Source organism: Varanus komodoensis, unplaced genomic scaffold, assembly GCF_004798865.1.
Source record: "Varanus komodoensis strain SLA01 unplaced genomic scaffold, ASM479886v1 scaffold13_1, whole genome shotgun sequence".
Lineage (NCBI taxonomy): Eukaryota > Metazoa > Chordata > Lepidosauria > Squamata > Varanidae > Varanus > Varanus komodoensis.
Genome location: NW_025335408.1, coordinates 4,106,985 through 4,121,797, shown reverse-complemented (window position 1 = coordinate 4,121,797; position 14,813 = coordinate 4,106,985). Strand labels below are relative to the sequence as shown.

Below are 14,813 nucleotides of genomic sequence, written 5' to 3'. Positions count from 1 at the left end.
CCTAGCACTTTATCATGCATGAGATAATGATTCTTCACCATGGTTTTCAAGCCCTGCTTACGAATCCTTTGACTACTGTGATCATGAACTGGTAGTTGCTACAATCAGAACTAAACTGAAGAACCAGGGGAAAAAAATCCTCTGTTCAACCAATTCATCATTCCCCGCTTCAGCATCATTATTATCTAGTTGTTAAGAGACATAGAATTATTCACATCTGGTTTTAACATTTAGAACTTATCACTAAGTGATGGTGCCCATACTGAAAGGAAAACAAGAGCTTGTTGGAGTAACATCTTAGAGTTTGGAAGTGCAAGTCTTTTCCAACTATAGACATTCCTGGGCCTCCATGTACAGTGTGTACATTAACATTTTTATAAGTCTGCTATCCATTACATCCTGCCAAGTGGTAAAACATTTTCCACTATCCTGCATCTTTGCATTTGTGTTCAAGTGCAAAATAAAACAGGATATATCATACATATACACACACGATATATAGGAAGAGAGTGAGAGCCAGTGTCATGTAGTGGTTAAGAGCATGGGACTGGGACTCAGGCGATCTGGGTTCTAGTCCCCACTCGGCCATGGAGCCAACTGGGTGACTTTGGGCCAGTCACAGACTCTCAGCCCAACCTACCTCACAGGGTTGTTGTTGTGGGGATAAGATGGAGGAGGAGAATAATGTAAGCTGCCTTGAGTCCTTTGTAGGAAAAAGGCAGGATATAAATTGAATAAATAAATAAATGCTGGAGTAATTGGTTAACTGGTAGAAATCACCAGCTGCTGATGTGAATGAGAATTCCCACTCTTGCCAGGAATTATTAAAAGGCAATTTGAACATGCAACTGTTTGTTGTCTAGCATTCATTTGTGTAACTATGATCTTCTTGATATAACCAGGGTAGCTATTGGACTAGTAGTTAAATTTGAAGCAAGAATGCCTACTTTTAGTAACATTATGGGTTGTTCCCCTCATTCTTCCTTTGAGTCTATGGTTTCTCTGCCTGATTGTGAATAACCGTGGTTGGTTTCATGGTAGGTTTTGTCCTGTTCTTCCTTCACCACAAAGAAGTCATGGTTAAGGACAAATCTTTGACTTTAGCTAGGATTCTTCTGGCTTGTGTCAGTTGCATCAGAACTGAGCATCACAGGAGGCAAAGGTTACATTCTCTCTATTGATCTGTATGTTCCCTTTCTTAAGTGAGCAAATATAAATGATGGTATAAGTGAGCAAATATAAATGATTTGATTCTGTACTGATTTAATTTTTCAGAAATGAGATCCATAGCTGCCTTATAACTAGTGATTATAAGCTGACCCACACAGACATATGAATGTTCTGATACCAAGTGTGAACCTGCCAGTTACACTTGTCAGACTCGTGGTCTCCATTGAATAATTAAGAAAATTTTACATTTTCTCAGGGGCCATTCTAATAATTTAAACTTATAGAAGCACATTGTCTTTGGGATTTATTTGGATAGATTGAAAGATCCTACTGAGCTTCTATTATGTTATTTTCACTGGGTTTGTTTTCATTTTTCTTTTCATATACTAATTTGACCCTGGATAACACAGGAATTGAATGCAGCTTTTATGAATGAACACAGGCGCATGATGAAACTCAGGAGGCTGAGGGCTTGTTTCATTTTAGAACCCAGTTTCTCATGATTTATCTTTTAGCAAAAACAAGACTAAACCCTTTTGTGCATATGTAATAAGCTGCAAATATGCACTTCTTGAAGAACAAAAATGATATCACCTTGAGTGAGGACAAGGAAATCCCAGACAATAATATATTTAACCCTGGCATCACAAATCAGGACACATGTTATCTGTTCGAACTGTATGTGTTAAATGTAGGAGTGTAATTTTCTCTATTAAAAGGAAAGTGTACAATACCTACAGTGGGAATGCAATTTAATGTCAAAGCATGTTACATAATATATCTGAAGTCATTATGAAGCATAGAGATGAATCAGATTCCATACTATCATTACAGTCATTTTAAAAAGAAACACTTGAGACCCAGTTCATTCATTGAAAAGACCTCACACCAATGACCCATCCTGGTCATAGCTCTTCTAATCACCCACATGGGCCACATCCTTCACACAGTCATGCAGCTATTCTTCTTTAGTAGATTTGGTTGAGCGAAGAGTTGGGACTACATTAGTATTCATGAGGATACACTTGATCCTACAACTGAAACCTCTATGCTATTCCTGCTCTGAGAAGATGATAAGAAGCTTTAAACTTCTATATATCTAGCAGAATGCCAACTGACCTTAATTAAAGATAATCAGAGGAGACCTTGATGGTCAGGCCAAATTACGAAAATTTTGCTGCATAACACCTCAGTGGTGGGCCTTCTCGGTAGCAGCACCTATTCTTTGGAATTTTTCCCTTGTGTAGTACAGAAGGCAGAAAATGTGGCATCTCTCCAGTATGTCCTGAAAATACATTCAGGGTTTTTCTGGTTTATCTCTGAAATAATCATGCATTCCATTTAACTGCTCCTGTATTGCTCTGCATTATGGTGATGATTGCAATCAGAACTGCTTCTAAAATTATATTTTAAATGTAATTTTAATATTAATTTATAAATTGATATTAAAATTACATTTAAATCTGAATTTGACATTTAAAATTACATTAAAATTACATTTACATGTGATTTTACTACTTATAAACTAGATAGGATTTTTGTTTACAACTAGCACTATATAAATTAATAAATAAATGCACTTGGATTGAGTGGCATTGGATACATTAAATACATTTATGATTTAGGTCTCATTTATAATACCTAAAGTCACAACACTTTGAAGTGAACCTTTGAAAAGTTTTTCAAAATGGTTGCTAAATCAATCTGTTACAACAAACATTTTAAAAAACACACTAAGGCATCTCAATGAATAACACGAGTATTATGGCATGAACCTCTGAAGACTAGAGGCCACTCTCTTGGCTTCTTCGTTTTTCTTTGCCTTACCTTTGCAGACTTTGCAGCAACTATTACATAAGGAGATTTGCTGAGACTCAGGACAGTTCAAGGCAGGGCAATCTGATTTCATCAAACGTTGCATTTTGTAGTCCTATTAAATCAACATTATTATTTCATTTCTTAAAGTACACTTTCAGTTAGATTTAAAGCAGCCAGTAAAAATATGTTTGGAAAGCAGAAATTACTCAATAACCAGTTTTATTCATGCATAAGCGATTGCACTACCCAGCCTTCTAACAAAAGCTACACCAGCACTTCTAGGAACTAATCAAAATATTTCATGAAAATGCTAAGAATGGCATTTTTATCCCAAATTTATAATTTTTCAAAATTGCTCCTAAAAGTAAGAAAGCGCACACTTAATTCATTTATCTATTTTAGTACCCTACCTTTCTATCAAACAAAACCACTGCCCCACCCCCAAAAAAACCCACTCAGGATGGCTACATTACTAACAGGTTTCTATAGACAGAGGCATCTCATTGCTATCTTTTAAGGGTGGCCGTTATACAGCAATTCATAATAAAAAGCTGAAAATTACTGATCTGGTCTTATTGTCAACATTTCTTTTCCTTGAAAAGAGTGTCTACTTCAGCATAAGTCCCATTGAGTTCATTCCATACACTTTCTTAGGACTTTAGTAATTGTCATTGGACTAAATGGAACTTACTTCTGATTAGAGAGCCTCAGCTACTGGGTGGTATTAAAGTGAGACAGACAGACAGACAGACAGACAGACAGACAGACGGACATGCAAAGGATTTCACTGCTAAAGAACTAGACACATGAAATCAATGGGTCATAGCTAACTTGATCCCATTGATTTTAACCATGAATGACTAAATCTGGGTTCAACACCATGTATATAAAATTTGGTCTTTAAAAAGTCCCCCAAGTGTCCAAATTGCTCAAAAATTCAAAAGTTATGATGAAAACATTTGCAAAATTAACATTAGAAAAAACTATATTCACAGCATGCCTCATATAATGCAGAGATTATAAGCAATAGCTAGTCAGGAAATGGGCTTATAATTATAAGAAGCAATGGAGGAATGTAGCACAGTATCTTCCTGATTTATTTTTCCATTTCTCTCATGCAAGGGAAATGGCAGAGAAGATGGTGTGAGCTTGAGGCTTGCTCTCAATTCCCTCCTTTTCTCCTTCCTTATAAAAGAAACACTCATGTTTAAAACCCCTATTTATTCCAATTGAGACAGAAACTAGCAAAATACAGGGCACTTGAAGATCCGACAGTGTCACTGTTAGCAATATTTTGAGCAGGTTTAATTACATTGCAAGGATGAGAAAGAGAATAAGTTAAAAGTGCTCTTACCTTGCATTCAAACAGAATGCAATCCCCTGAGTTTGCATGTACAGTTTCTCTTTCACCTTCAAAGTAGGTTTTACCTTCAAACACACATATTGCTATAGATTTAAAAATAGACCAATATGTTGGTTAAATGGGTTTCAGATTCAATGTGCTGGATATATTTCAAAATAAAGAAGTCTTTTGAGCATAACACTGAGACATCTTTTCAGCTCAAAACTATGTAATTTAACAGACAGAAAAGTTCTTGAATTTGGAATTGGGTTTACATCCAATCAGGTCTGTGGAGTCATAAGATGTCCAAGCATTTCAGGGGTGGGCTGGGAATACTAGTGAAATGTGTTGTGTGCTGTTGAATTTGTACACTGCTTTGGATATTTTTATACAAAAGCAGCATACAATATTTTAAATAAAGCAAGTTTTCAAGATACTTTGCAGGTAACAAAGTATAATGAGAAGACTACTACTAGTATCAGTAGAAAAATACGATTACCTACTTTTCCCCATGATACATACAGCAACATGATGGGTGAATTATCTGTGCATATAATTCTTTCCCCTTCAAAAGGCAAAGGGAAAGATGCTGCACACATTCGGTTTGCATGTGGTTAATATGGTGTGATGGACTATCTGAGTGTTTCAATGTGTTACCGATATAACTAGAAGGTCTATTCAGATAAGTGTATGGCTTCCCCACAGAGTTAGAAGATTCAGAGTCAGTGAAACTGATTTGGAAAATATTCTCCACTGTTGCCAATTTTACTTTTGATTTCTTAAGGGGAAAAACACAGACTAGTTTCCAGCATTTATCTTTAAGGAGTATTCCATACTCAATTAAAAACTGTTCTTCACTGCGTTGCACATGTTAATTCAACATGCTTAACTTCACAAATATGTTCTTAGGCTTTGGGATCTAAGATTTAATCAAACAGATAAGTGAATATATTTTTGCTGTTGATAACCCTGATAAACCATTGTTTCATACAGAGATGACTAAAACACTACGGTGAATGATAGAATGCCTACATGTTGCTAGAGATTTTTCCATCTCTAACCAGATAATTTGATGAGCCTAAAGGTTCAGTTTCCCATGACAGGAGCGCTTTAATGTTTATCTTGTCCTTGAGGATAAAAGACTGGCCATCTTGACCTGAAGTCTATAAATGCAACAACCAGTGAAGATTTTGTTTGTTTGTTTATTTATTTATTTATTTATTTATTTATTTAAAACATTTCTATGCCTCCCCCATTGCAACAAAGCCTCGGGGTGGCTCACAAAAAATACAAAAAAACATACATAAACAATAACAATATAACAATTTAAAAGGAAAAAAAAACATTTAAAACCCCCGGTGCATTCTCGGCTAATTTAAAATACTAATAAATGCAATAATTTAGCAATTAAAATAAGTTTTAAATAAAAATAAAATAATAAATAAAATAATATTTTTTGTTTGCTTGAATTCCTCTCAGGACTAAGAAAATGTTTATCTCGTCTCTAATAAGTCCCCAAGTGATCAATCATCTTTATTTATCTTAAATTCTGTTCCAGTGAGTTATAGAAATAACCAGACCATTGGCTTTTATGTGATGTTACTGTAGGCACCGTAAGAGAGAGAAAAGGACGCTTCATAATGAACTTTTAGTCAATACCAAATTTCTACCATTCTTGAAATGCTTCTTGAAATTTCTCCTCCTGATACCTGGCCTGCACAGGCCTGGGGAGGCAATTGCTAGCACGGTGGGAAAGGAGGCCGGCAAACCTCAAAGCATGCTTGTGCATGTGGTCTGCTGGTTGGGAGCAGGCAGGGCATACTGGAGTGATACCAATCCCTGCAGCCTTCCCTGTGGGCTCTCCGTCTTTACCTGCACTCTGTGCCTGCTTTTAATGCCCCCCACTCCTTTAACTTGCAAATAGTTTACCCAACATTCTTTGTTCTTACAGAGAGATGCAAATTACCATGTTTTTGCCAGGTACATTATTGCCATTTGTGGAGCTTCAGATCAAGGAGAGGCTTATCCAGTATAATTCAATTAACTCATATTAAGATTTATCAGTAATTTTAGTGAATAAGACAACTGCTGAAATAGCCATCCAATTCATTTTTTTTTTTACTATGATAGGCATTCAGTTTTAACTTTGACTTAACATTTGAATGAGATCGGACATGCACATGGTAGGCATGTCAGGAATGGAGCCGGCTAGAGCCAGGGGTCAGACTAGATGGCCTGGGAGACCCCTTCTGACTCCCTCTGTTTCTATGTTTCTATGTAACTGAACTTTTGTTAAGACATAGTTTTGGACTTACGACTCTTGTTTGTCTATCTGAACCTCTCATAATCATTTCCACACTGTAAGAAAGAATTGCATTTATCTTTTAAGAAATAATATAATGACCTGGATCTTCAGCAGCTTTTCCACAAGTAGAATGGTTCCTTTGATATGGTAGAAACTCCCTGTGTAGGAAAGAGTGCAGTACCACCTAGCATGGCTTGGGATAGTAGGAAAGTAGGACACAAAACCTACTACTAGCTTATAAATCACAGTGGCTTGTAATGTTATCTGAACCCACCGTTGTCATGTCAGGGTGGCTTGACTTTGACTCATAAGCCACCCTGATAACCCATGGTTTATAGTAGGTTATAGTAGGGTCAGTTTGACCCACATTGAGTTATCTGAATCTAGGCAGCATAATCCATCATGGGACTACCAAACAAACTAATAAGCTGATTGGAAACAGCAACAAAAATATTTTGCTATTCTTTCCAAGTGGCTATTGGTCAAGTGCCACTCCCAGCTGCCCTCAAAGTGCACAAACAGCACTCTGGGGGGTGACTGGCAGAAGCTTCCCCTCATCTACTGTTGCCACAAGCTATTCTGGATTCACTGCAGCTTTTGGCCCTTTGGACCTTTCTTCCTTTTTCTTTTTGGTGGGAGGAATGATTATGAATGCCTCTGGTCAGGCTGGTTTTGTGATCTGCTTTTGGACAGTTACAGGTTGGCCCTCCAAGATGCCCCAGTGGTACATTGACTGCTTATGGCTGTGCAGCATTTTTTAAATTCATATATTGCACACAGTGATGTTCAGTTCTGTTGCAGTAGTCATCTGCTTAAGTGCAAGTGCATAGATTTTAAGACTTGATTGGAGCAATGTCCAAGAAAGTGTCGGCTGATCTCCTGAATGAGGGAAGGCAACTGTGTCTAGAGACTTTAAGGGCCTGAAAAGTCAAAAAATGAATTCCATCTTTCTTTCTTTGAAAGAAACAGGGTTTGACAGTTGACTGTCAAAATTCAGCATCCATTTAAAAGGCAGATTTTGAATAGGAAGTGGATGGATCTGGACTTATCCCATTATTTTAAAAAAGAGATGAGGATTTGAAGTGTTTTTTTTTAAACAATACACTTGTCAGCAGAAGATTCTTGCAGTTTGTTTTTATGTTGAAAGCTCAACTTCAGTGAGCTGTCAAAGAAACCAAGTGTAAGAAAAATGGATTTTGAGCCTCTTCTGGAGAATGTTTGGGATGTGTGCCTGCTTCCTCTTGGCAGTAGGACCCACCTGTCATTGGCCCAGCTGAAACTGGAAATTGGAGCAGTTGTACCAAAATGATTGTTTGCTTGAGTTCAGCTGTGCTTGCATCTTTTGAAATGAGCACATGTCTTTGCATTATTTAAAAATGGCTGGGCAGCCATGTTCTGCCCCTCAAGGCATCATTGGGGCACCTGGGAGAGACAGCTCATTGTTGTCTAAATAGAATTTACCCCATCCCAAAAAGTAGTATGAAAGGGGAAAGCTGCAAGTCTGAAAAGTCTGAAAATGGTGGTGGAGAGCAAAGACAAAGATTTATTTCTCCCAAGGTATCCCCTGTGCATGATTGAAGGGGAGCAGAAATCTATACACTTCTTTATATTTTCACATTTTTAATGTTAAATATTCTCTAGTAGTGTAAAACCAGGACAAAAATCAAGGTAATATTTCTAGTCTAGCAAAATATTTTTAGACATTTTAGTTCTTTATATTTTTTATCATTCCGACAGTCAATGAGTATTCAAGGTACAATAAAAACAGATTTTAATATAAACAAATTAATTTCTAAAACACTGTGGTTCTACAAGAGATAAAATTATTAAGTGTATATACTCAAATGCCTAGCATCTTATACTTGTGAAGAACAATTTATTTATTTCCTTACTTTATTGGATATCATAGGGCAATTCCAAGTTCCATTGTAGAGCATTGTAATATTTCTGTTCTCTGCATCTCCCTACCTTAGATCAGCTCTAACTGCAAAGTACCTGTTTTATACTAACTACCTAGTCCTTACCTAGTAGACACAATGTGTGTATGGCCATTCTGTATCTCCCATCTATCCGCATGACAGATAGAAATTCTTAGGCTGTTTATCATCCTCCATATGGAGGACTGAAGCAATGTTGGTTGGAACACAGTGGTGGGGTGGAGAAGCATTCCAACCATTTGTCCTTGACTATTTCAAGTGAACAGAATTGGCTATTTTCTACCAGCAAGTTGATTTTCTTATATTTTATAAGTGACCTTGACTTGATTTGAATCACCAAACCACCACATTAGATCAATTTTATATTGTTAATTTGTTGTATGTATTATATTTTAATCTTATGTTGTGAGCCGCCCCGAGGCTTCGGCGAATGGGGCGGCATAGAAATGTTTTAATAAATAATAACTAAATAAATAAACTCAGATTCTCTTCGGTGGCACTAGGCCCTGCTCTAGTGCTTTGAGGCCTAAGCTATGACTGACAGCTACTTGCTGCAGGGATGCTTCCAGAAATTTCACTTCCAAAATATCCCAACAGGTATTTGCTGAAGGCAAATTGTTGAAGGCTCTTCCCAGGAGAATGCATTGGACAGTGAAATGCAAGGAAAATGAAAACAATTTGACATCTAAGCACCTTACATAGTTTATTAACTTTCACTTCCTTAACTAGATAAGCACATGCAAGTCTTTCAATAATGACCGGAACTGGATAAACAGGTGAGGTCTGTCTAAGCAGATGTACTTCCGTGAACTTCACTAATGGAATATACTGTCTCTAGTCTAGTTACTTCTCTTTAGCTGACTTGTGGTTTATGAACTTAGGATATTGCTTTACACCAGGGCTGTGGTGTAAGTGCAGCTCATCTGTTTTAAGGTTAGAGCTCTTTTCCAACATTGTAGTTGGACTTCAAATAGTCCCATGGCTCTCTCAGTGCTGTCTAGGATTGCTCTGTTACTCAGTCTATCTCACTCTTGTCTACACTGCAGACTAGCAGTACACTCTACACTTTTCAGTAAGGTGGTTTCATGGTCCTGCCTTGATATACTGTACATGACCTTCTGTATGTAAAGCAGGGCTGTACTCCTTTCAACCCCATGCTGAAAATTATCAATCATTCAGTGGTTCTTTTGTTTTTGTTCCAGTTTTCCCCATTTCCTGTTCCAATGCATCTGCTAAGACTCACTTACTGGCTGAAAATGCTTTGTGCTACAATATCTGGATATTGTTTAATATTATTTGGCCAATCCTTTTTGTCTTTGCTCCCTTTGCCTTCAGCCCACACAGCCCTGGAATGCAAGAGCTTCTCTAAAGTTTATTGTGTGCTCCACCACTGATAGAAGCAACTTATTTTACTTCTGAAATAGACCCTAATGTCCAAATACTCTTTACGTACTATGCCATTTTTCAGGTGATTCAGGTTAAATTCAGTCTTATGGTACATATGAGGGCCATTTTGCACATTCATAAATCAGATTTCATCACTTAAATGGACTATGGTGCTAGTATAACTTTTACAGCTCTCAGAAGGTAATGATATGTGTACCCTGCATTCTACATCATGGGGTAACTGGCATCCTCTTTTGGGAATGTTCACAAGACCCAAGTGTCCCCATCATTTTGCCCTTGTCCCCAAGTTGCTAGCACCTCAGGGGGTGGCAAAAAAGAAGGCCTGCATAATTATATGTCTCTGTTAATCCAAAGAACAATTCAAGGGATGACAGGCAGACTAACCAATTGCAATATTGATCCAGGATAAATGCAAATTTTTCTTTCTCTGCCTCTAGCATAGACATCCTTTAATCTGGCATGTATAAAAGAGTGATATAATATCTGCAAACTAACTTCTATTCAGATTTAATACATCAATTTTATAGTTGGAAGAAGGTAGCATTACTCTTCTACTGGATAATTATTTCTGGAAAACATGAAATATGAAAATCAACTAATTCCAATTTAACTAAATATGAACCATTTTTATGAAAAGTTATGAAAAAATAAACCTGAAAAATGAAATAAATAAATTTTCATTGTAGATTCCAGTCAATTGCCATAAAAAGTGCACTCTTTTTTGTTCATTTTTAAACTACTGGTAAAGTGGAAGGTGGTGATTTTATATTTTTTCAATGTTTTATTTGTGTGCTTTTCTTCTTATAATCAACATGCAGTGAGATTATCTTTTACTGTATTTAAAATATGTTTTTCCATCTCATATTCCAAAGAAACATCATTGAGGGTAAGCACTTCTGTGGCAAAGTCAAAAAGAAAGCACAGCGGCTCTTTTTCAGCAGCCAACATTTTAAAAAGTACACAGAAACATCAATACCAGTTTAGCACACATTTAGGGCAATTCCTTATCCATACAATACTTCCATGATTATACCCCTTGCAGCAAGCTCATCCTATCTGCCAGTGTAAAATGCTTTTAACCAGGAAGATGTGCTTTCTTCATTCCTTTCTCCAGACTGGAATGTACAACCTAAGTCTAAAATGTTTTAAAGGAGGCAGAAAAGAAAAAGAAAAAAGAAAACTTTTTCATTAATTGGTGAGGCACTCAAACATGAGAGAGGGAATATAGCACATATTCACCAATTCTCCCCTCCTGTATTTCAAAAGGCCACATGAGCAACCCATCACTAGTATATCAGGAACACCCAGCATTTGCCATGTAAAGCCATGTGATTCCCTGTCAAGTGGGGAAGTTCAATGATGCCTTCAGTTAGTCATCCCTGTACTAGCCTCTAAACATACACTGCCAGCATGAGCCATGTCCCTCTTCTGTAGTTTAGCCTGGTCTCGAACCACACAGAACTTGCTCCAAGTGTTCTTAATTTGGCCATAATTATTCCACATTGATTTGGTATCATTGATTTGGTATCATTGCTTACTGCGATGTTGATTTCGTTAGCCACATTGAGCATGCCTATAGAAAAGCAGATTGTGCACAAAGAAATCATTTTAAAAGTTCAGAAACAGCATGAGTGAGAGATGGGCACAGGTTGTTGCTGTGATGGCTTGTCAGAGCCATCAGCAGCCAGACATGTCACAGCACTCTGTACCACAATAGAAGTGCTCCGGCAGGAAAAGGCTTTTACTTTCCAGTGCTGAATGGTAAGAGTTGGTTACTGGGGAAAGAAAAACTCTGCTATGTTGAGAGATTACATTAAATCTCCAACAGTGATAGAATGACCATTTTGCATTCGTTTCACACTGAAACTTATATTTCAATAGATCCATTGATGAATAACATCTCCTTAGAGGTTACAAATCCAAATCCTCTAAGCAAAACCTAGTATCAATGCCAAAGAAAAAAACGATGCACTTAACAGAAACACAAGTGTTTGCTGAAAGAGAAAGAACAGGCTACAGCTCAAAATTGGAATTTCTTACTGTAGAAGATACTGACTAGAGGTATCATCCATAAAACAGAACTTTGGAGATAAATAAGAATCCACATCCTTATAAACAAAACAGCTTGAGAATTACCAACATTTACTGATGTATTTTTAAAGGCGGAGATTATATAGAATGAATTTCTTCCATTTATCTTTGCCTACCTACAGGGAATCCAGCATTGCACTTATGCTAATATGAAAACAGATCCTGCACAAAACACACCAGGAAAGGCGTTTTTCTTAGATTATAAGAGCCCTTTTACAGCAACAGCAGAAAACAATTTTATCTGAAAAGCTCATTCATTTCATTAATGCTACCATTTTATGTAGGCTTAAAAACAGAAAACCTATTGTTCCTCTGAAAGGTTTGAGCTAAGACTCTCTATTCACAAAAGCATGTTGTGAGCTTATATAGAAAATACTAGCAATAACCTATGCAAATATTTACTCTTCATCATACTTTTTAAAGTATGTGGAAAGATTTCCCTTTATGTAGCCTACTCCTTTCTCAGCTGTTCCTAATGGAAAGTTGAGAGTCAATTGTGTCGTTCCAGATTTCCTCCAAATTAGTGGGATGACAGCTTACAGCAAAGAGTAATCACATGATTACTGACTTATGGTTTTCAGCATTATGATGTTTAGGGCTGCTGTTGTCTTATACATTTTGTAACAGCTATACCACTTTCATGAAAATTTAACCAGATGAGATAGAATCAAAAGTGGAAACATCCCTGCCCTTCTACAGAGCACCTACTACACTGGTCCTAAGTTTGTCTGGGTGTTTCAATGTTGCCTTTTCTGTTATGCTATTTAAAATATTTTTATACTGCCTTTACAGATTAAAAAAAATTCACGATATACAAATTAAAGCACAAAACAGTGATGTACACACTTAACCAAAACAGCAGCATTAAAATACCATTATAATAACAATAATTCAAATAACACATTAGCAAAAATGAAACCCATTCAATAGGAAAGATGTAGTCAATGAAGAGTGAACTGAAACTTTAAGAATGACCAAGTCTTAAAGGCTCACTTAAAACAGTCAGAAATAATGCCAGGTATATCTTCCAAGAAAGGAGAGTCCATCAGGATGGGGCCAGCACAGAAAAGATGCCATGTCCTTGGCACCTGCCAACCTGGTAATTCTTACTGGTAAGCAAATGAGTAGGTCCTCTGCAGCCGATATGAGTGCCCAAATGAAGGTGGTCCTTCAAATAACCTGGTCCAAAGTCACTTAAGCCTCTAAAGGGACTCTCAGGCACTTTAAATTGGGCCTCAAAATGCATGTGTAACTAGTACAGCTGCCACTGAACTATTTTGATTGGCTTGTGACTAGACAGAAGCATTATGCACCAGCAGAAGCTTTTATTGATAAACTGTGTTCAAAGGATTTGTCTGCACCTTTAAAGGCAGGAGACAAATCAGTATAATAAATAAAGGATCAAAGAGATCATTGGGAAGTGGCAGCCCAAATTTTTCTACGCTTTGACATGCACTTTAAGGCTGCTTCCTTAAGCAGTGAGGGATTAAGCCTCACTGATAACAATTGGAATATTGACATAAAATGTATAGGATTATATTGTACAGCTGGTGTTCAAACACTGTTTTTAAGCATCTCCTAATAGTGCTTGGGTTGCATATTCAGTGATGTTATGTGTTCAACAAAACACACTGATCTAGCAGAGGTTTCTTCTTCTGGACAGGGGCAATGCTACCTTTCACAATTCTAAGAGTCTCCCATCTCTTTGAAGCAGATCTCGGTGGGTTGCAAAAATCATCTCCCATTCCAACCCCCCCCCTAGAATTCTGCTGCCAGAATCTGGGTTCCAGTTCCCAGTCATCCAGGGATCTCCCTGTGTGATTTTGGACCAGTCACAGACTCTCAGCCCAACTCACCACTCACCTGTTGTTGTGGGAATAAGATTGAGAGGAGGAAGAAAATTGTGCAACTTGCCTTGAGTTCCTCAAAAGGAAAAAAAAATGCAGGATATGACTATGATAAATAAATAAATAAATAAATAAATGGCCATCTGTCAACGGAGGGAAATCATCAGATATAAGCTTTTGTAAATGTAATTGTTTTGTTAGTTTGCACAAAACATAGCAGTGGCAAGCATAAAGACATGGCTGACTAATGTTCAAGTGACTCACTGGATCTGAAAATTAACTACTACCTAAGCAAGTTGATTATAGCTGTAATTTTAAATATCTATAGCATGCATTCTAGTGCTTGTATTGTAAAATCTGCAGAGAGAGAGAGAGAGAGAGAGACAGAGATTGAGAGAAGAAATCAATTATTTATTTTTTATTTTATTTATTAAAACATTTTTATGCCGCCCCATTCGCCAAAGCCTCGGGGTGGCTTACAACAATAAATTAAATTCACATAAATAAAAATTAAAATATATACATTAGAATAAAATAAGCTGCCCTGGCCAGATAAAATTCAGTAATATTAACATTTAAAATGCTGCTTAAATAAAAAGGTCTTCACCTGGCACTGAAAAACAAATAACGACGGCGCCAGGCGGGCCTCTCTGGGGAGCGCGTTCCATAACTTAGGCGCCACCGCTGAGAAAGCCCTCCTCCAAGTAACCACCCTCCTAATTTCTTTCATGGAGGGCTCCCGGAGAAGGGCCTCTCCCGCCAATCTCAGGGGGCAGCTGGGCATATATGGATGTAAGCGCTCCTTCAGGTAACCAGGACCCAAGCCATTTAGGGCTTTATAGGTCATCACCAACACCTTGAATTGGGCCCAGACTTCAATGGGGAGCCAGTGAAGC

General features: G+C 37.3%; 1 protein-coding gene across 1 annotated transcript in view; it reads right to left on the bottom strand.

Annotated features, from left to right (window-relative positions):
* Nucleotides 1–14,813, bottom strand: part of NELL2 (neural EGFL like 2) — a 130,812-nt gene that overhangs the window by 69,038 nt on the left and 46,961 nt on the right. Inside the window, exons 10-11 of the mRNA XM_044423050.1 lie at nt 4,343–4,434; nt 2,998–3,100 (exon numbers count right to left, since the gene is read on the bottom strand). Coding sequence (XP_044278985.1) covers nt 2,998–3,100; nt 4,343–4,434 — 195 coding nt within the window. The remainder of the gene's footprint in view (nt 1–2,997; nt 3,101–4,342; nt 4,435–14,813) is intronic.